The 20,333-nt window shown below is 42.5% G+C and overlaps 1 protein-coding gene across 2 annotated transcripts in view; it reads left to right on the top strand.

Moving 5' to 3' along the window:
- The window catches only part of LOC109896475 (cGMP-specific 3',5'-cyclic phosphodiesterase-like), a 147,711-nt gene that overhangs the window by 69,012 nt on the left and 58,366 nt on the right, over positions 1-20,333 (top strand). For both annotated transcript variants that reach the window (XM_031832550.1, XM_031832549.1), the window contains exons 6-7: positions 16,847-16,936; positions 17,420-17,557. In XM_031832550.1, coding sequence (XP_031688410.1) covers positions 16,847-16,936; positions 17,420-17,557 — 228 coding nt within the window. The remainder of the gene's footprint in view (positions 1-16,846; positions 16,937-17,419; positions 17,558-20,333) is intronic.

Raw genomic sequence — 20,333 nt, 5'->3', positions numbered from 1 at the left:
AGAGAGATAGAGTAGATGTCACGGGTCAAAATTTTGATTGATGACCCTATGTGAACTCTATGTGAACCCTATGTAGTGATGACGGGTGCAGGTCTTCTGGTCAGGCAAGCCTGGTTAGGTGGGGGCTATGGGGTGAGTAAGGGTCCCTTTGACAGGCCGTTAATGATTGATGACCCAAGCCCTGATAGACAAGCCTGGTTAGGTGGGGGCTATGGGGTGAGTAAGGGTCCCTTTGACAGGCCGTGAATGATTGATGACCCAAGCCTGATTTATGACCCTATGTACTGATTTATGACCCTATGTCATGTAGAAGGGTGCATGCCCTGGGTTGAGTAAGTGACCATGTGTCAGGTCAACCTGTTACTGTTCTCACGGTTTGGGTTGGTTAAGGCCCCTTATAAGCCGCTGAACAATACCTGTTTAAGAGCTGTACATGATAACCCCCCGGAATATTAAACAAATGACACCTATGCCAATTTTAGGGATGTTATGCTCGGCTTGTCATGAACCCAGTGACCAAAGCCTTGAAGAAGTTCTGTGTGAAGCTCCAGAATGTTTTAAAGGATTTTGGGGTACGAGTGAGGGCCACATGTCTTACATATTCCCACCCGGAGGATGCTACGGGTATCAAGATATTCACAGACCGTGGACCCAAACCCCTTTATCCTGCAAAACCTGGGAGTTTTCCCCCGGCTCTGGGGATGAGAGAATGGCTAAACATCAGGCTGGCTCTTTGTAAATTGAACAGGTCCTAAGTGTTACAAATGTGCCAGGATATGCGTTGGAAGAACAGGTCTGCGGGCCGTCAGTGATCTCAGGCTCTAAGAATTGCTTCAATGGACTATAGCCCTGACAACAAAGTGACAATTTTAGCCTGTGACCTTTATGATAAGGCTAATGCTACAAAGTCTGTCAATTCTCCGGTAGCTTCCAGAGCCCGCAAACATGTAAACTTTTTATTCCTGTGTTGAGTTTTAAATGGGTGGATTATCCAATTTTCATACACTTATGAATAAGCTGGACATTCTCTTCCAAAATGGGGGAACAGTTAAAGGCGCTGGGCGAGGCTTTCCTTGAGAACAGAGTCAAGACCAAAAGGCCCGACGGCGGATCTACCCCTGGAGTGAAAACTTACCATGTGTTGATGGACATAGCAAGAGAGCCTTGCCTTTTGAGGGTGAACTCCGACACGGACAATTGCGGTTGGTTGCATAAGCCTCCCAGGATCTGTAAGAAAGGCATCGTGAAAAATACCTTAAGAATGTAACGATATAAAAGGTATGTACTAAATATTTGGAATGAAATAAATGGTTTTAAAATCAGAATCTCACCACGTTATAACTCTCGCGTTTGTTTCACATCTTAGCGCAGTCTGTCCCTGAGAAAAAATCTTGCGGAAAAAGCCATGTGCGCGGCATGTGCGTGAGGGAGTTTTCTGTAGTGTGCTGTGTGTTGTGTGTGTGTGTTGTGTGTGTGTGTGTGTGTTTCAAAAACAGAAAAAGGGGGGGCGGGTTGGTGTTGTAAAAAAATACCCCTGCATGCCTGGTGGGGTCGTTGAAACCAAGGTTTACACTAGCCTGCAAAACAGATGCCTACCCCCCAACAATAATATTGTGTCTTACGACTCCTAATCTTAAGGCCTTTCATAAACTATTTTTTTAGGGTGGGCTAAAAAGTCATTCATCCCAGCGATGTCGAGAACACAAACACCCATGCATCTAGGTGCTAGCACCCCGGAGATTTTAGAAGCCTCCAAAAGGATCCTAATGTTTAGACACACCCAATACCATGTGTTTGAAATGTGTCAAATATACCATGGGCGGGGGTATAAGCCCGAAAAAAACCGACAAACCCCAAATGCTATGTAAAAAAATCATTCAGGGGTTTTCTCTAGTCGTAGGTACAAAAGCGCTAGAAACCATGGGCAATGTTAGCAGCGTTTTAGTTCCGATGCAAACAGCACCTCCAGAAACTCCAAGAATCGTTATCGGACTGAAGCGTTAAAAAGATAATCGGGGAAAAAAGTCTAATGGATCTATCACAAGGTGAGTTCTTGAAATAAATCTTATTAGATTTGGTTGTTGTTGGGGAATTGTTTGAAAGCGTGGGATGTTATAGAAATATTAAACAATCATTAGGATCAGTATGCTTACCTGTATCACAAGGCAATATTAGCTAAAGTGATTATAGCTTTAATATTGTCGAATGTTTTATAGATTCTGAAGCATTCACGCAGATTACTCCGAGGTATAACTGAGCTCGAATCATCCCATGGGTCTCCGAAACAAACGCCTGCCCTGAATTGTCAACGTAAGTAAGCTCCAAGAATTCCATACATAAAAATATTTATACCTTAAAAACAAAAAGTGTGGGCATCTTATATTAAAAGTATTTTATATGTTTACAGAGGACCTAAAGCCTAGAAGGTTTAAACGATGCCCTATGGAGCCTGAACGGTTTCTGCGAAGCATATGACTACGAGACAATTACTGCCCTACTCCCAGGATGTATTTACCCAAAAGCAGCGAACAGAGACTTTAAACGGCAGGTCAACTCCCCTTGGCCAGGACAACGTGTCCCCCATATTTCTAAACACCAAAGGATAATTAGTGCTCAGATCCACAGTTCCGCTTCACCCGAACAATTCTACTTGGCCGATATTCACGAGACGTCGTTCCAAGGACTAGGTATGAATCAATTATATATTATTATTTATATATATTATTATTTTAATATTTATATATTTTTTTTTTTATGCCGGAATATGTTAAAACAAGGCCTAATGCTGTTTTTTTGTTTTTTTCAGGCTCCCCATCTACCGGACCTGCAGATGCTGTAATACAGGTTGAACAAAGACATAAGCCCATGGTTTCAGAGCTTCTTCAGAACAGCCCTCGTCAAAAAAGCCGAGGTATTTAATTAATGTATTGTTAATATATAGGCTTATATCTGAAATGTATTTGGCATTTTTAACATATTTTAGGGTTAATAACCTATTTGTGTATGTATTATTTTTATTTCAGACTCCTCACCGGCTTATGAACACAACGCACAAACATCGGAGGATGCCCAGACAAGCATCCCCGAGGAGGCTCCAAAGACACCAGCGAAACCTGATGATGTCAAAGATTTAAATGACATTTCTGAGGTAGACGATTTGATGTTCTGTGAAGCTGCCAACCTTCTTGAATCGGCCAATTCTGTGGGGGAAACAGCAGATTCTGAAATAGACCAAGAACGTTTTTTCAAAGCGTTTACCCTGGGTTTAAAATCACGAAAGGCTCTACTCCAGAGGCGCATGTGTATTCTACTCGAGCATCAATACAATCAGGATGTGTCATTCTGGCGTAGCGAGCTACCCCGTATGTTAAAAAACATTAGGGCTAAAACAAGCAAATACCGCCGTTAAAAAACACACATGTAAACACACACACACACACACACACACACATCCTTAATTAGACAGATGGCGCCCCCTATAGACCAAAGTGAGACAATTGAAACACTCTTAGCCAGGATCCCTACAGAGCTCCAAGATATAGTTAACCATATGAATGATTCGGGGGTAATTGACATAATGACAATAGATGAAAATCTATTATCCCAGATTCCCTCCGAACTCATAGACATTATTACACGTATGAATGAGTCAGGGCCTTCCGAGGAAAACATGTTAACACAGATTCCCGAAACCATCATATCTCTAATTACCCAGCTTAACGCGAGCCCTAGGTTTAATACGGCCCCACAGACACCTCTAAGACAGCCTTTAACAACATTGTCCGAAGAGTCTGAAAGTCAATATGATGTTTTTGAACAGTTGGACAAATGTCTAGCAAATCTGGAGGGGGGCGGTCTTGAGATCAGTGTACAGAACGAGAGCGCTAGGTTTAATTCGGCACCCCAGACACCTATAAATCAGCCTTTAACACCAATGTCCGAAGAGTCTGAAACCCAATACGATGTTTTTGAACAGTTGGACAATTGCCTAGTAAATCTGGAGGGGGGAGGTCTTGATCGAAGTGTACATGTTTTGCGTCGAAATAAATTCAACAATATTGAGGTTCGCCAGTTTTTCAATTTCGCATGGGGGGGTCAGATTCGGGAATATGCTGTGTTTTACGTAATGCTTATGGACACTTTGAATGAACTGTTAGCTAGGATCAGAGATTATAGCGAACCTAGGGATCTCTTACAGTTGGAAATTTGTGGAGACAGTCTACAGAGCAAGGTATCGCTTATTTTACAGAATGGTGAAGCAGAGCTTGAACAATTTGTTAAACTGCTAGAACGCCTTGTACAGTCAAATTTAAACGTGCTAGCAGATAGGACCCTCGAACTTGTAGTACAATTAGTACGCCAACCACAAGGGGGCGGGGGTCAGAGACGAAAGCTCGAGAGTTTAATGCAGTCCGAAATCATAAGCAATAAAAGGGCCTATCTCATAAACGTTCACAATCCAGGTAATAAGCTATGTTTTGCCATAGGTTTGGCCCACTTACTCAGCCCCGGATGTACTGATCAAGCCGCGTTACATAAAGCTCTCGAGCTACAAACTGCGGTGGGTCTCGGTATACAGGATGCTGTGGCTTTCTCAGACATAGTCAAATTTGAAAACTTTCTGAACATCAAGATTGTGGTTTTGTACCACAGTAGGGCTAATGACGCTCTCCTCAAGTTCCAAATATACCCGAACCACATCCTAAGACTATGTACTTTTATGTGCAAAATGAGCATTACTATGCCGTAACTAACATCACAGCCTTTTTAGGCGCGCCATATGTCTGTCCAGCCTGTCATACCGGCTACACACGCATGGGGGGGCACTCGTGCCGTTACAACTGTTCAGTATGTCTGGATAAACATTGCCCTATGCAGCCGCTAAACTTGACCCCCTGTGCGGATTGTCACCGCACATGTCGTTCGGCCTACTGTTACGAAAAACACAAAACTGAAACATGGCATCCCAAGGCATGTAAATCTGTAAGCAGTTGTGACATTAACAAGAAATGTCCAAAATGTCATTGCAATTACAACCTTAAAATAGATAGCCCTAAACCTCATGTTTGTGGAATTATACACTGCCCAATCTGTAAAGGTCCTTTGAAAAGCAGAGACGCGGAAGCAGTTCAAGAAGTAACACATGAGTGTTACATTCAGCCCTTGGCTGAAGATGAACATACAGAGAAATATGTGTTTTATGATTTTGAGACAACTCAGCAATCAGGGGTTCATTTGCCTATTTTTGTGTCAACCATGACTTTCAAGGGTGAAAAATGGTCGGCCGAGGGACCCGATTGTGCCCGACTCTTTTTAAAACATTTTAGAAAAGCCCAGTACAGAAACTTCACGTTTATAGCTCACAATGCTAGGGCCTATGACTCCTATCTGCTTCTGAACCCTTTGATACAGCAAGGCGTGGCACCCAGTGTCATAGCTCAAGGGAGTAAAATATTATGCTTTGTTGACCCCGCCTTCAAACAGAGATACATTGACAGCTTAAGCTTCTTACCCATGAGATTGGCTCAAATGCCAGAGGCCTTGGGTTTTGAAAACTCTGTCAAAGGCTATTTCCCTCATTTCTTCACATCTGAGGAGAATCTACATTATATAGGATCTTATCCAGCCCCCGAAATGTACGGGTGTGATCAAATGTCTCCCAAAGAGCGTGAGAGATTCATGACATGGTACGAGACCGTAAGACATGGCACTTTTGATTTCCATAAAGAGATGGAATCATACTGTGACAATGACGTTGTTATACTTCGTGAAGGATGCCTCAGATTCAGAGAAGAGGTAATCAAAGATGCGGGCATTGACCCCTGGAGCTGTACAACTATTGCATCAGCGTGCATGAAAACCTATCGTACACACTATCTAACTCCTGAATCTATAGCTATCCCATCGCCAGACAACTACCGACGCCAATTCAAGGCCTACTCTAGTGGTTCCATTCAATGGTTGGAGTACTTGGCCCAGGATAAAGATATTTTTATCCAACATGCTTTGAATCGGGGGGAGAAGGCTTTTGGGCCTTACCATGTAGATGGATACACACAGATTGACGGGGTTGAGACAGTGTATGAGTACAACGGTTGTTTCTTCCACGGTTGTAAATTATGCTTTGTCCCCCACACCTTGTGTGTCCTAACCCAAAAGACTTTTGGGGAAATGTACCAAGAGTTTCAAGACAAACTGAATTCTTTAAAGGCTACTTACGGGTTAAAAGTTGTGGTTTTGTGGGAGCACGAATGGACAGCCCTCAAAAAGGCAGATCCTAGTGTTAAGGCCTTCCTTACCCATTATGACCCTCCAGAGCCCCTGGAACCGCGACAGGCCTTGTTTGGAGGCCGGACCAATGCTTTGACATTGCGTTATGTAGCTCAACCCGACGAGACAATAGGCTATGTAGATTTTACATCCCTATATCCTCATGTAATGAGTTCCTCATTCTATCCTATAGGGCATCCTGAAATTATTCACAGCGACTTTGACGAACCCCAAAATTATTTTGGTTTAATCAAAGCGACTGTCTACCCTCCTAGGGGGCTGTTTATACCTGTGTTGCCTTACAAGGGTCCTAAAGGAAAACTTTTCTTTCCCCTTTGTCGCACATGCTGTGAAAACCCCAACCAGGAAAACCCCTGTGATCACACAGATCAAGAAAGAGCCCTGACCGGTGTATGGGTCACTGTAGAATTCTCTAAGGCTTTAGAGAAGGGGTATCGTGTGGCCAAAATCTTTGAAGTGTGGAACTTTTCCAGGAAATCAGACACACTTTTTAAAGAGTACATCAAAACCTTCTTGAGATGCAAGCAGATGGCTTCAGGCTATCCTGCATCGGTCACAGATCAAGAAAGTAAAGACCAGTACATTCAAGACTACCATGACAGAGAAGGCATACTTCTTGACCCTGACAGAATAGAGGTCAACAAAACCAAAAGAAATGTGTCGAAATTGTACTTGAACTCCCTTTGGGGGAAATTAGCGCAGAGATGCAATATGCTAACAACTTCGATCATTAAAGACCCCGAAGAATTTTTGGAATTTGTTTTTTCGGACCAATACGAAATTTCACATTTTTCCTTCTTGAGTCAAGACATTGCCTTGGTGCAATGGAGGCGCCACCAAAAGTGGGTTCTACCCCCGGGTAATGTAAATGTGTTTCTTGCAGCATTTACCACAGCCTATGGCCGCCTTGAACTGTACACCCTCATGGAACAGCTTCAGAGGCGGGTTCTTTACCACGACACAGACTCTGTGGTCTATGTAAGCAAACCGGGGGATTGGACCCCCCCACTTAGCAACTATCTTGGGGGTTTAACGAGTGAACTCGAAGAGGGTGACCATATTACAGAATGGTCCTCATGTGGTCCAAAAAGCTATGCTTTTAGGACTAAAGCCAATCACGTGGTGTTGAAAGCCAAAGGCGTGACTCAAAACTATGAAAATGCACCGCGTGTAAACTTGGAATCAATCACGCGCTTGGTCGAGGGGTTCGTAAAGGACAAGAATAGTGACTTGGAGATTTTGAGCTCCTACAACAAAATAGTGAGGGATAAAAAGGGGTTCCATCTAAGAAACGCACCACTCACTAAAAGATTCAGGGTAGTCTATGACAAGAGACAGCTATTGCCTGACGGTACCACATTGCCCTTTGGCTACTGACTTATGCTACAAGCCCCAGTGTGTCTTAAAGCTTAAGATATTATGACTGCTGTCGAGGGTTTTGACCCCCGGCTACAATTGCCTTTTTCAGCATTAATTGCCGGCCCTTCAAACAGTGGCAAAACTTTTTTTGTAAAAAGTATTTTAGAGAATTCTGAACATGTGTTATCTCAAAAGCCTGACAATATTGTATGGTGTTATTCATGTTACCAACCTCTGTATGATGAATTATTGAAGACAATAAAAATCAAGTTTGTTGAAGGAATACCCGATTCTCTGTCTGATGATGAACTTCTCCCCCCACATGTAAATAATCTGCTGGTTTTGGACGATATGCTATTTGCGGGTAGCGAACACCCTGAAATTGCACGAGCTTTTACCCAATATACTCATCATAGAAACCTGTCCGTGCTTTACTTGGTCCAGAATGTGTTTCACCAAGGTAAAAATAGTCGGACCATTAGCTTGAATGCCAACTACATGGTATTGTTTAAAAATCCTAGAGATAAACTGCAAATTAGCACTCTAGCTCAGCAGATGTACCCTGGACGGAAATCATACTTTATGGAGAGCTATGAGGACGCTACCAAAGAGCCATTTTCTTATTTAATCGTGGATTTAAAAGCAAATACTCCAGAACACCTTAGGCTACGTACAGGGCTGTTTCCGGGGGAGAGGCCTGCTGCATACCTTCCTAAAAAGTAAACGCTATGTCTCTGCGTTTAAAAAGAAACCTCCCCCTCTTGAGAAGGCTAGTAGGTTCTACAGCTAAAGAACGGAAGGCCATCTTGGGTCGCTGTTCTTCAGATCTCATATTAGCCCTATGTGAGATTGCTTTGAATCTTCTCAAAGGACGCATTCCACTCACCCTGAACCAATTGAAAAAATTAAGGAGACAAAAGACAGCGATCAAACTCTTTGCCAATAAAAGGGCCAGTCTTCAAAAGAAAAGACATAGTATACAACAGTCTGGGGGTTTTCTTCTACCTTTACTCAGTATAGCCGTGCCCTTCATCACCAGCCTTATTGCGGCCAGACGTGGTGGTTGAACACGTGGGTGTGATGGCCACTAAAATGTACTTGGTGCCTCAACAAGAGTTGGATAGACTTAAAAAACAAATGCAGGGTCCTGAAGATATCAGACAAACAGCGGAAAATGATTTGGATACGGCCATGAAGGATGTTTTGAACCGAAAAGGATTGAACCCCTATGATAAGATTCAAAAATACACAAACCTAATGCAAAGGTATTTGACTCGGGTAAAGCAAGGGGAGAGAGAGACTAACCATTTAACCCTTTCCCTACCGGACCCTTTAACAGATGTCGAACCTAACGATAGCCATGCCCCTGTAAGGCCTGTACCGTCGATCTTACCTAGTGGCGATAATATGTCGGGTGAAGCTCAAATGCCATTTGAAGATAAAGTTATGCATGACCTACTGACACATGTGCCTTTACGTAACAGGAAGAATGTTAAATACATTATGAACAAGATAAAAGACTCAAAGGGGATAGCTGCTTGGAACGACTCTGGAGAGTTTATCCTTCAGGGCTCTGTGGTTAGGGGGTCCCATATGCAGGACTTGCTTAAAAGTACCACGGCTGCCCACAAGGTTGCTGATGACCGAAGGCCTCCCGGCTGGCGTCAGTTTCTTAAGGCCCTGGCAATCCTCAACATCCCCCTCTCCGGTGTACCCAACCATAAGCTTCGTCAACAGATTCAAGCTTTAAAACAAAAGCCTTCAACGAGATACAGCACCCCTAAAGATGCCCCAACGACACCGGCCCCATATGAAAGCGATGATGCTAACTCATTTACTCCCATGAACGTCTCAGGACCTTTTCCTAAACCCGATCTCTCGGCGTGGTTAGACTTTTGAAAATGACTTTTGAATGACTATGATTAAATTCAATAAATTTTTTATTTGAAAAATAAGCAAGTTAACATTTGTGGCATTCTTGAAACATATGACGTGAGCATACGCCTTGATTACGCGTTCTTAAAGGACACACATTTGAACACTTTTGATATTTTCTAACAAAACAAGATACAAGGTTATCATTACTTCTTAAATCATCCTTATAAAGAGACATAACATCTTCAAAAGAAACTCCCCGGGCTCTTTGGCACAGGTAAAATACACAGTGGTGACCGCATGTAGTGGAAAGGTTATCTTGCACTTGTTTGATGTTGTAGTAGATCTTTGTACCGTTTAGGGTCAAAAAATCTTTAATAGATTTAGGGAAATGTGAAAAACCGGGGGGAAAGCCATAGGAATCAAAAAAAGTTGAGATTTTTCGTCCACCTTCCTGTTCTAATGTCATAGCTAGCCAATGTTCACCAGGCATGTGTTTAGGATGGGTATTGACAATAAACATTGCAGGCCTCTCAGACCATATCTCCATAGGTAATTCATCACAAGCCAACACTCCACAAAATTGTTTTCCAATCAAGCGGCTCATGAGCCCGTCCAACTCTTGGGTATTCATGTCTTTGTTCAAAGGTCCTTAATAATAATCCACTAAGACCTGTCTTCGGGCATTCACTTCCAAGATTGAATCAGAGCATGCGTAAACAATCATGCTAACTGTACAGGTTAAAGGTGTACGGAAACGCATTTCCAGCCTGAGGTTACCTTGGGACACCACAGACAGATTTCCTGAGGTGTCATCATCAGGTGATAAATTGAAAGCATACAATGTGTAACCCTCTGCAAAATCATTTCTGTCAATAGGTAAAGAGAGATCTTTTAGATGTCGCCCTGTAGCCAGGAATAGATTGTAAAATTCTCGCACAGATATGTTGTTATTAAATTGTGGTTGGAAAGCCTTCGCCGGAACCTGACGTCCGTCCTGACAGAGCGCTACATACTCTGCATTGAAGTGCTGAAAATTAAAGGGGTTTTTATCTAAACTGCCCGTATTAGAGGCGTGATCAACCAGACCTATAACCACATATCTAGGTAAAGGGCCTAGAAATAGGTTTTCTTGACTGCAGATTCTACTGCCCACAGGTATGCTAAAGGTTTTCATGGTAATTCTTTGGAGAGGGTAAAGGGCATTTCCTTTCATCAAAGCATGTGAGTGACCCAGGCGCACGGCCGGAGATACAGATACTTTTTTAATAAAAAGGGTTGCCCCCAACACTTTCAAACTAAAATCCCCGTCTTGGGGAGACATCAGGCAAAAATCATCCTTGGCCCTGGTTAATTTTAATCTTAAATCAACCGAATTTAAGAGTAACCGTTCTTGAAAGAAAATGTCAGAGTGTATAGGGCCTAGCAAATGAAACTCTCGAGATTCGGCGCAGTAGCGAGCTCGTGCCGCTAGTCCTTTGTTTGCACCGGTGGAAGGGTCTGTCGATTCCATAGAGGCTCCTGCAGTATCCTTGCTAAACAGCCCGGCGCTAAATTGGGTTTTGAGAGTGTCTTCGGAGTAGTTTAGTAAACACTCCATGATGGCTCTATAAGGGTATGTAGCGCTGCTTTGACTGATTAGGCGTTCACCCAAAGTCACATCAACTTGGGAGAAAATGGTGGCCAAGGGGTAATTAATGAGACTCACTTTGGCATCGTCTGCAATATTAGACCCATCTCTTTTGGTCACTTTTAGACGTAAATGCACCAAGGTGTTGTTGAGGTCCAGATAGTTGTCACCATGGCCTGGTATGAAAAATTCGATAGGCCCGTTATCGGTAATAGCAGAGAGAGGGGCTATCTCCACATAACTGGATCTATCTATTGAATGCTGCGTTAACGGTGCCGTGAAAAGATCAAGTTCTGTCTTTATAGCTTCAGAGGACATTCGATGTAAAAGAGCCATGTCACTTATTCTTTTAGAAAATACTTCCTAGTATTCTTTTAGCCTGTTTTGGTACAGACCTCCTCACTTTACCCCGTCTTTGACTTACTGAGGTTCTTTTAACAGTTAACCGCCGCTTTTTAGGTGCAGGTCTACGCCTTAAACCAGGAGGTCTCTTTTTTGGCCTTCGTGACAATATCATAAGCCCCGAGCCTTCTTGATGCTCCACCTCTGGTGACGCCCTTCGGGTCATAGCATTGGCTACAACCTCACTTACTATATTTTTAGCCGCTGATTTTAAATGTGGTTTGGCTATGCTGAAGCCTCTCTTCATAAACGGTAAAACCATCCTGAAGAGGTTACGGAATATACCTCCTATCCCCGAACCATACATTGTCGGCGCTCCATGATATCCTGGTAGTCCATTACCCACTTGATCCACATAGTATGAAACATAACGGTTAGGGTCGAGCTGATGGAGCTCCATAACCCTTTTATTTGTATTATGTTTATAAATATAATACAGCTATTATATATGTAGAGAGGTTTTGGTGGGTCTAAAGTGGAGTTTTACAATCGTTTTACCATAAGTAAATTCAATGTTTTCGTTCTGATCCGTTTTAAGCTCAACCAGAATGTTTTCAATATAGTTCTTGCTGACATGTACGTAGTGCGGCTTGTCATAATTGACAGTGACGATGTCCCCATCCTTGCCGTCTATATGAACTGTTCGCAGGAGGGGGACACAGCTGTCTCCGACCCTTTGATAGGTTATGATGTCGGTATAGACAAATATGTTGTAAAAGCCTGCATGTATATCCGCAGGGAATGGGAATAATTTATCGTTCACATACGTCCATTTATTGGGACCCATCCCCAACATGTAGGATAAATTACCGCTGGTCTTTATACCTCCGTTAGCAGGCCCTGAGATTTGTATCCTTTTATGGATTGGATTGTAGAATAGGAATATTTCCATCTTGTTCAGGGTTAGGTGTTCATTCAACTCTGAGACGATCCTGTCGACGGTTCTATAGAAACCTTTTTTAAGCTTAATAAGTTTCGCAGGTTCCGAGAACCTTTTGCAATAAAAATCACGGTCCTTAGCTTTGATATTATACCAACTATGGGGGTATGTAATCTCGCTGAGACCTACTTCCCAAGCCTCTGATAACTCTATAGGCTTTGGAAAATTGGTTGTATACTTCGAACTCTGATTATTCCGATATATCTGTGCCGACGCATTACTGGGGAGAGTCAGGTAGAAGCCGCTGTGTTCCATGATGCCCAACTGTGTACACGCGAATGATGCGCTAGTTATCATGACTAGGGGTTTAAATTAACCCCCGTTGCCTCCACCACATCCTGCTCCAATACCCAACTGTTGAACTTTTGAGGCCAGTTTTTCCAGCGGACCAGCAACCATTTTTTACCCTTTTCTCTCTTCTGATCTAGAATCTCCTCCACGTGAAAGACTTTGTCTTTACCCAACTGGACCTTCTGTAATTCCTTCTCATAAAAAGATCCCTCTATAAGATCCCCGTCATAATCTTTTAATTTGTAGACCGGCGGAATGCGTGGCAGACATTCGGTAACGGTAAACAACTCCGAGCTAAAGCCTTGTTCGTATTTTTTGTCGAAAACACCCCTCAACTTTGATATACGCACCAAGTCACCCACTAGGAATTTAAAAGTCATTTTTTTCTTACGGCGAAGTGGGAACAAACCATACATATTTTTAAAGACTTGAAAAGAGTTTTCCGAAGAGACCTCCGAGGGCTTCATACGTATAGTCTTATGGTAGCTGTGGTTGTAACCGTTTACTAAATCCTGAACTATGTCTGTATATCGGTTGGTGTTGTGAGCTGTAAAATAGCGCCACATCCGCTCTTTCAAAGTCCTATTAAAGCGTTCCACAACCGAAGCTTTCAAATCAGAGCCTGTAGCAAAATGTACTATATTATACTTATTCATTAGCTTCTGAAATGTTTGATTAAAAAATTCTTTTCCGCCATCCGTCTGCACTTTCTTGGGGGCGCCTCCTGCCTTCAAGATCGATTCAAAGGCCCTGGTCACCTCTGCCCCGCTCTTATTTTTTAACACCCTTACATAGGCTAATTTAGAGAAAATATCTATAACCGTTAGCATGTAGCGATTTCCATCATTTTTATCGGCAAGGGACTGCATGTCACATAGATCCGCCTGAAATTGGGATAATGGATGCGTAGAAAAAACTCTATTTCTTGGAAAATGTTTTCTTACAGGTTTATGTAGAGTGTAGGCATCTTGCTCTGATAACCATTCATTCACTTTAGCATCGCTTAACAGACTACCTGTTTCTTCGACTATAGCTCTCTGTAAACGCTCTTTACCCCCATAAGACCCGGGGTTAGAGGGATTATAATATATGTTTTTCAACAGCTGCTCAGCCATCCTTCTTGCCTCTCTGAGGTACAATAACTGTAATGAGCCACTTTCATATAACGACAACATTTCAGTTTGTGAATTTTTATTTTAAGAATGCAACAATTATTACGTATACAGACAATTCAGGATTTGTTGCAAGATACAAGTCCCCGTTTTCTCAACAATCACAGCATGCAACACCCTGTATATATTGTTTAGATTTACAGGTTTGTTTCGCTGAATTTTTAAAACACACACGTCTGATATATAAGTATATAAACAACAAATATGATACACATTCACATTAAAGGGTGGTTCAAACAAATAATGTAAAATCTTAGCCAAAGTTATTTCTAGTTCTTCAGAATCCTCAACAAGCCTTGATACCATATGTGACCATTGTAAACTCTCGCCCGTATGTCGGACATGTTTCATGATTTGCTCCATTTTTAACACACGCTCTACAATAACCCCTGTATTGTGGGTTGTGTAGAACTTTACATTGTTCACTTTATTTTCAATAATCTGATGCATAACATTTGTAAGGTCTCTCAAAAGAAAAAATGTATTTATTCGCTCAAACATCGTAGACACATAGTTACCCATAGCTCTAAATAAACAAAATGTCACTCGGTCTCTTGGGATTTATTGAGCCAGAAAAGCATCACATCAGCCATCACAGCTTCCCTGTATTTGTTGTCGTCCACCAGGGTGTGTCGGATTTCTTTGAGTTTCTCATGGATGAAGAGGGCCTCCTTCAGTTCATGTAGGAAGGCTTCGGTTACCCCGTAAACTCTAGGGATAGACGGCGCAATACCCATAGACTCCAGGGCGATGACCAGCGCGGGTATAAAACGGCAGGACCACAGTCTTTTCACCAGCTCCTCAAAATGATTGAAAAAGTAGTATCTAGGAGGGTCGTAGAGGCAAGGATGACGACGCTGGCTGGGATGATTGATCTCACAGCCGATGCATTTTTCTCGTATATATTCGCCAATCACCACGTTTAAAAGTGTAGCTACAGAGGCCTTGATTGTATCCACAAAAACAGTACTGGCCACCCCATCAAACACATCCTCAGGCTGGGTAAATGTCGGGGGTGTCACGGGTCTTGCCAGGGGTGCGTAGAGTGTAGGGCTTCGTGGCATAGAGTCTTTAGTGTCGGGCCCCCATGACGTAGTGGCTTCCTCGTAGATGGTCTGGAGATCCATGGTGTATGCTGAAATGAAGAACTGTCTGCTTTTTTTCTTTTTATTGTAGAACAAGGCCCTTGGGTATCTGGGGGGGCGGGGTTAAAGCATCCGCTTACTTAGTTTTCTTCTGACGCTGTATCTTCTTGAGGCTCTTTTGCATCGTAATCTTTACGATTCGTATATATTATGCACTTCTTTAAATGAACAAGGCTCTGACGCTGTTGGCTCTGTACAAAGAGAGCATCCAACGGTTGCAACATTTTCAATTCCAGTACATCCCAACTGTTAAAAGGAATAAGCAGACGCAGTCGGGTATCCCCAGTCAGGCCACCACCCCTAAGTTTGTGGTTTCGGATTGCCTCGGTGCCGATATAGAACTCCACGCTGCCGCACGGTCGGCCATTCTTTCTTTGTATTTTCACCCTGTGAAATATTTGTCCTGAGGAGTCCGGGGTACCTTCCCAACGGGTCTCGTGGCCCGTGAACACACTATACCCCTTGGTGATAAGGCTCAGTTCAGGACACACAACCTTGCGAAAAACCGACCAGTCTTCAACACCATATTCCAAGCCTACAGTCTGGTCTGTATATTCTTCTCCTTCATCTACCGTATAGAGGGTCACTCTACAGGCCAGGTAATCAAACCGATACCCCCACTGCTGGCCATTAGACATCAACACTTGATCTGTCAGAGCATTTGCTGGCGGTATTTGGGTTCTATACACATTTAAAAAACGTTTTTTTTGGCGCATCATATATTGCTGGTTGATACTTTGCCCTTGCTCTATGGGCAACCCGAAGGCCTGTTTCAGTTGTTACAGTCATCACTGCTTTGGTACCGATCCCAAATTCCATGGTTATTCTTAAGATCTTGTGCACTCTTAAACAGGTATTGTTCAGCGGCTTTATAAGGGGCCTTAACCAACCCAAACCGTGAGAAACAGTAACAGGTTGACCTGACACATGGTCACTTACTCAACCCAGGGCATGCACCCTTCTACATGACATAGGGTCATAAATCATTACATAGGGTCATAAATCAGGCTTGGGTCATCAATCATTAACGGCCTGTCAAAGGGACCCTTACTCACCCCATAGCCCCCACCTAACCAGGCTTGTCTATCAGGCTTGGGTCATCAATCATTAACGGCCTGTCAAAGGGACCCTTACTCACCCCATAGCCCCCACCTAACCAGGCTTGCCTGACCAGAAGACATGCACACGTCATCACTACATAGGGTTCACATAGAGTTCACATAGGGTCATCAATCAAAATTTTGACCCGTGACATCTACTCTATTCTCTCTCACTTGACATTATGTGGTTATTCTGTGTAAGCCAGGAACAAAAACATCTCAGTTGAATCCACTTGACATTATGTGGTTATTCTGTGTAAGCCAGGAACAAAACATCTCAGTTGAATCCACTTGACATTATGTGGTTATTCTGTGTAAGCCAGGAACAAAAACATCTCAGTTGAATCCACTTGACATTATGTGGTTATTCTGTGTAAGCCAGGAACAAAAACATCTCAGTTGAATCCACTTGACATTATGTGGTTATTCTGTGTAAGCCAGGAACAAAACATCTCAGTCCATTTGATATTCAGCCTGTAACACAACAAAATGTGGGAACATTCAGGGGTGTGAATACTTTCTGAAGAACCCCAAAGAACCCTTTTTTCTAGTGTTCAATGCTCTCCTACTCTCATTATTTTCTCCATTTCTCTATAAATGCCATACTCTGAATCGAGCTTATCGTCTGATTCCCCTGACAGGACTTCTCGGCCTACCTGGCCTTCTCCGGGATCGTCCTACACAACGCCCAGCTCTACGAGACGTCCCAGCTGGAAAACCGTCGGAATCAGGTTTGTTGCCGTCTGTGGGTTTTTATTCTTTCAACGTGTGTGTGTGTGTGTGTGTGTGTGTCTGTGTGTGTGTCTGTGTGGGTGTGCGCATATGCGTAGGTGGGTGTCTGTGTGGGTGTGTGTGTTAGCATGCTTTCTTGTGATTGTGTGTTCATGTTTTTGTGTATGAGTATGTGGGTGTGTGTTCATGTTTTTGTGTATGAGTATGTGGGTGTGTGTTCATGTTTTTGTGTATGAGTATGTGAGTGTGTGTTCATGTTTTTGTGTATGAGTATGTGGGTGTGTGTTCATGCGGTCATGTTTCTGCAGTGTAATTTGTTTAAGTTGTTTCAAATTATTGTTAAGTAACTGGTTAACAGCCTTTTTTGGTGAACTGTGGAACCAGTTACTTAACAATAATTAGTTGAAACTATTTGATTTTTTAAATATATTTTCTTTTACAGTGTGTGTGTTTTCATGGTTTACTATGCATGTCTCCCCCAGGTGCTGTTGGACCTGGCCAGTCTGATCTTGGAGGAGCAGCAGTCCCTGGAGGTATTACTGAGGAAGATAGCAGGCACCATCCTCTCCTTTATGCAGGCCCAGGGCTGCACTGTGTTCATAGCTGACGGAGACGTTATGGTGAGTTCACACATGCACGCACGCACGCAAGCGCACACACACACGCGCATGCACACGCAGTCCACCTTGACAGTCTCATGGTGAGAGGACAAAGAAAATGACAGGGATTGAGAAAAGAAAAGAGAAAATGACAGGGATTGGATGGACAGTGAGGCACATTGTGAATAGAATTCCTCAGTGAGAAGATAAAATGCAGGAATCCCACAGTATTCTATATATAGAACCACAATGAGAATTACTGTATACCTCTTGTGTATTTCCAGCCTTGAGTACCTTTGATGCTTTCTATTCAGTCAGAACATAGACACTCAACAATCTGCAAAACTGTTGGTATGAATGATGATTAATAAAAGCAGAGTTCTAAATAATTATATAGTACCAATCTTTCCCATTCATTTCAGATCGAGGCCTCTACTCTTAGAAAAAAAGGTGCTATCTACAACCTAAACATGTTCTTTGGTTGTCCCCATAGGATAACTCTTTGAAGTACCCTTTTTGGTTCCAGGTGGAACTCTTTGGGGTTCCAGGTAGAACCCTTTCAACAGAGCTTCCTACATGGAACCCAAAAAGGTTCTACCTGGAACCAAAAAAAGGTTCCACCTAGAATCAAAAAGGGTTCTCCTATGGGGACAGTCGAATAACCCTTTTGGAGATTTTGGACTGAACTCGACCACCTTCGTAGGACAATATAACATATGTATATTTTGAGCTGAATTTGAATCTGCAGTCCAAGTACAAAGCCTGAACAAATACAGACGGACCAATCAGAACACGTCTCCCTCCAAGTGTGGTCTAGGCTAGTCTAGCCAGCAATAATGGCACTCAAGCTAAAAAACAACACTCAGAAATCTTAAAGTACATTATGTTGTCACATTGTTGTTCAGCGATGACAGTAATTTGTCTGAGGATCATAATAATACATGTCTTAATGTGTTTGATGATGTGTTCTGACTCTTGTCTTAGTAAAATAGTGTTATTCTATCATATATGTATTCAAATAACTACAGTCTTCTTAAGAACTGAACATTTCTAATTCAGTAGTGTCAGACAGAACCTTATGGCTGAACCCAGATTGACATTTCAGAGCCATAAGGTTCGTAAGGGTCATAAGGTTCACACCCCCTGTACTTTAAGTGCCTTTAAAGTGAGGACTATAATGGGTTATGAAAGAAGAATTCACTACAAAACAGTTCTGAGATCTGGGATGTGAAAACTTTGATGCTCGATATCTCAGAACTATGCTTTTGCGCAGATAGAACCTTCTGGTCCCAAGGTCACAAAATCTTTGTATATTTATTGAGGCTACCAGACAGCCCTTTTCATCATTTTGTCTTCAACACATTTTATAATAATTCATTTTAATAACAAATTCCCGAATGCAAGCTTCATAAGTACATTTGGACATACCAAAAATGACCAGTAGGTCTGTGCTGGTAATTGTTGCTTGATGCCTCATTGCTGATGAGCTTGCAAAGTAAAAAGTTCATATTCTTGTTCACCAATATTTTGGGGAGCTTCATATTTATTGATGGGAATCTTCTCTCCCTAAAATTTGACATTTGCACTGCACCCAGTCCTATACTGTAGCTCTAGGCCTACACTAAATCAGCAATCTGTTTGCTAGCTCAGTGGTTCTCAACATGTTCTCAACCAAAAAAAAGAGTGATTCAAACCTTGCAACCCCCTGCGCATGCACATGCACACACACAGGGCAAAACACGTGTGCACAATTGCTGCGCAAATGTAGCCTGTCATTACAGCCATAAACGGCGATACATTTTCAAAACGCAAGATACAGAAATTAACTGCGTTTTACACATTTTACATGCATTTTGAGCTAAAAGTCATTCATGTTAGCAGTCAATATCAACTAGGGATATCATGTGACATTGTCACGCGGGATCATACGGCCAACCTGTATGTGGAGTTTGCAGGATCGGATGGAAAGCATGATCTGTCTGTAGCCTTCTTCCTAACAAATATCGTCATTTATTCGCCTGAATATGCTACATCTTCATCCCATAAGCATTGAAGGTGGTACGATGTTAGACATATAGCCAGTACCACCACTGAGGTATATAGATATAACCCTCCCAATCTAGGCCTATGTGAAATATGAAAACCATCAATGAAATCACTGGCTAGACTAATGTTCTGGCAAAGATGCGACCATAGCAGATTGCTAAACTGTTGTTTATATGGATAATATTAACTAGGTAGGCTACTCGGTTTTTGCCAGCACTTTCTAGTCACTAATCTGGATTTGAGGCCACTTTTGCGTGCCAATGCTGATGATTGGTCATTGGTCAACTGTCAAGATTATACTTTTTTTTTTGGTTCTGAGATCTGATGGTTTTTAAACAATAATTGTATTTTTTGTACGAAAGTGGTCTGATGAAGCTGATGCTAAGCGGCAGGACTGTTTCTCTTGCACAGACTGGAATATGTTCCGGGATTCATCCCATAACCATTAGTCATTCATTAATAAGTGAATTGACGATGTCATCCCCACAGTGACCGTACGTACATATCCCAACCAGAAGCCATGGAATACAGGCAACATCCGCACTGAAATAAAGGCTAGAGCTGCCTTATAATCCGGCCGCTTATAAGAAATCCCGCTACGACCTCCGATGTGCAATCAAACAGTGAAAACGTCACTACAAGATGAAGATCGAATCCTACCACGCCAGCTCTGGTGCTCGACAGATGAGGCAAGGCTTGCAAACTATCACAGATTACAAAAGGATACCCAAACGACGAGCTTCCCAGTGAC

This window comes from Oncorhynchus kisutch, linkage group LG9 (genome assembly GCF_002021735.2).
Source record: "Oncorhynchus kisutch isolate 150728-3 linkage group LG9, Okis_V2, whole genome shotgun sequence".
Lineage (NCBI taxonomy): Eukaryota > Metazoa > Chordata > Actinopteri > Salmoniformes > Salmonidae > Oncorhynchus > Oncorhynchus kisutch.
This window is presented reverse-complemented; position numbering and strand designations above follow the sequence as displayed.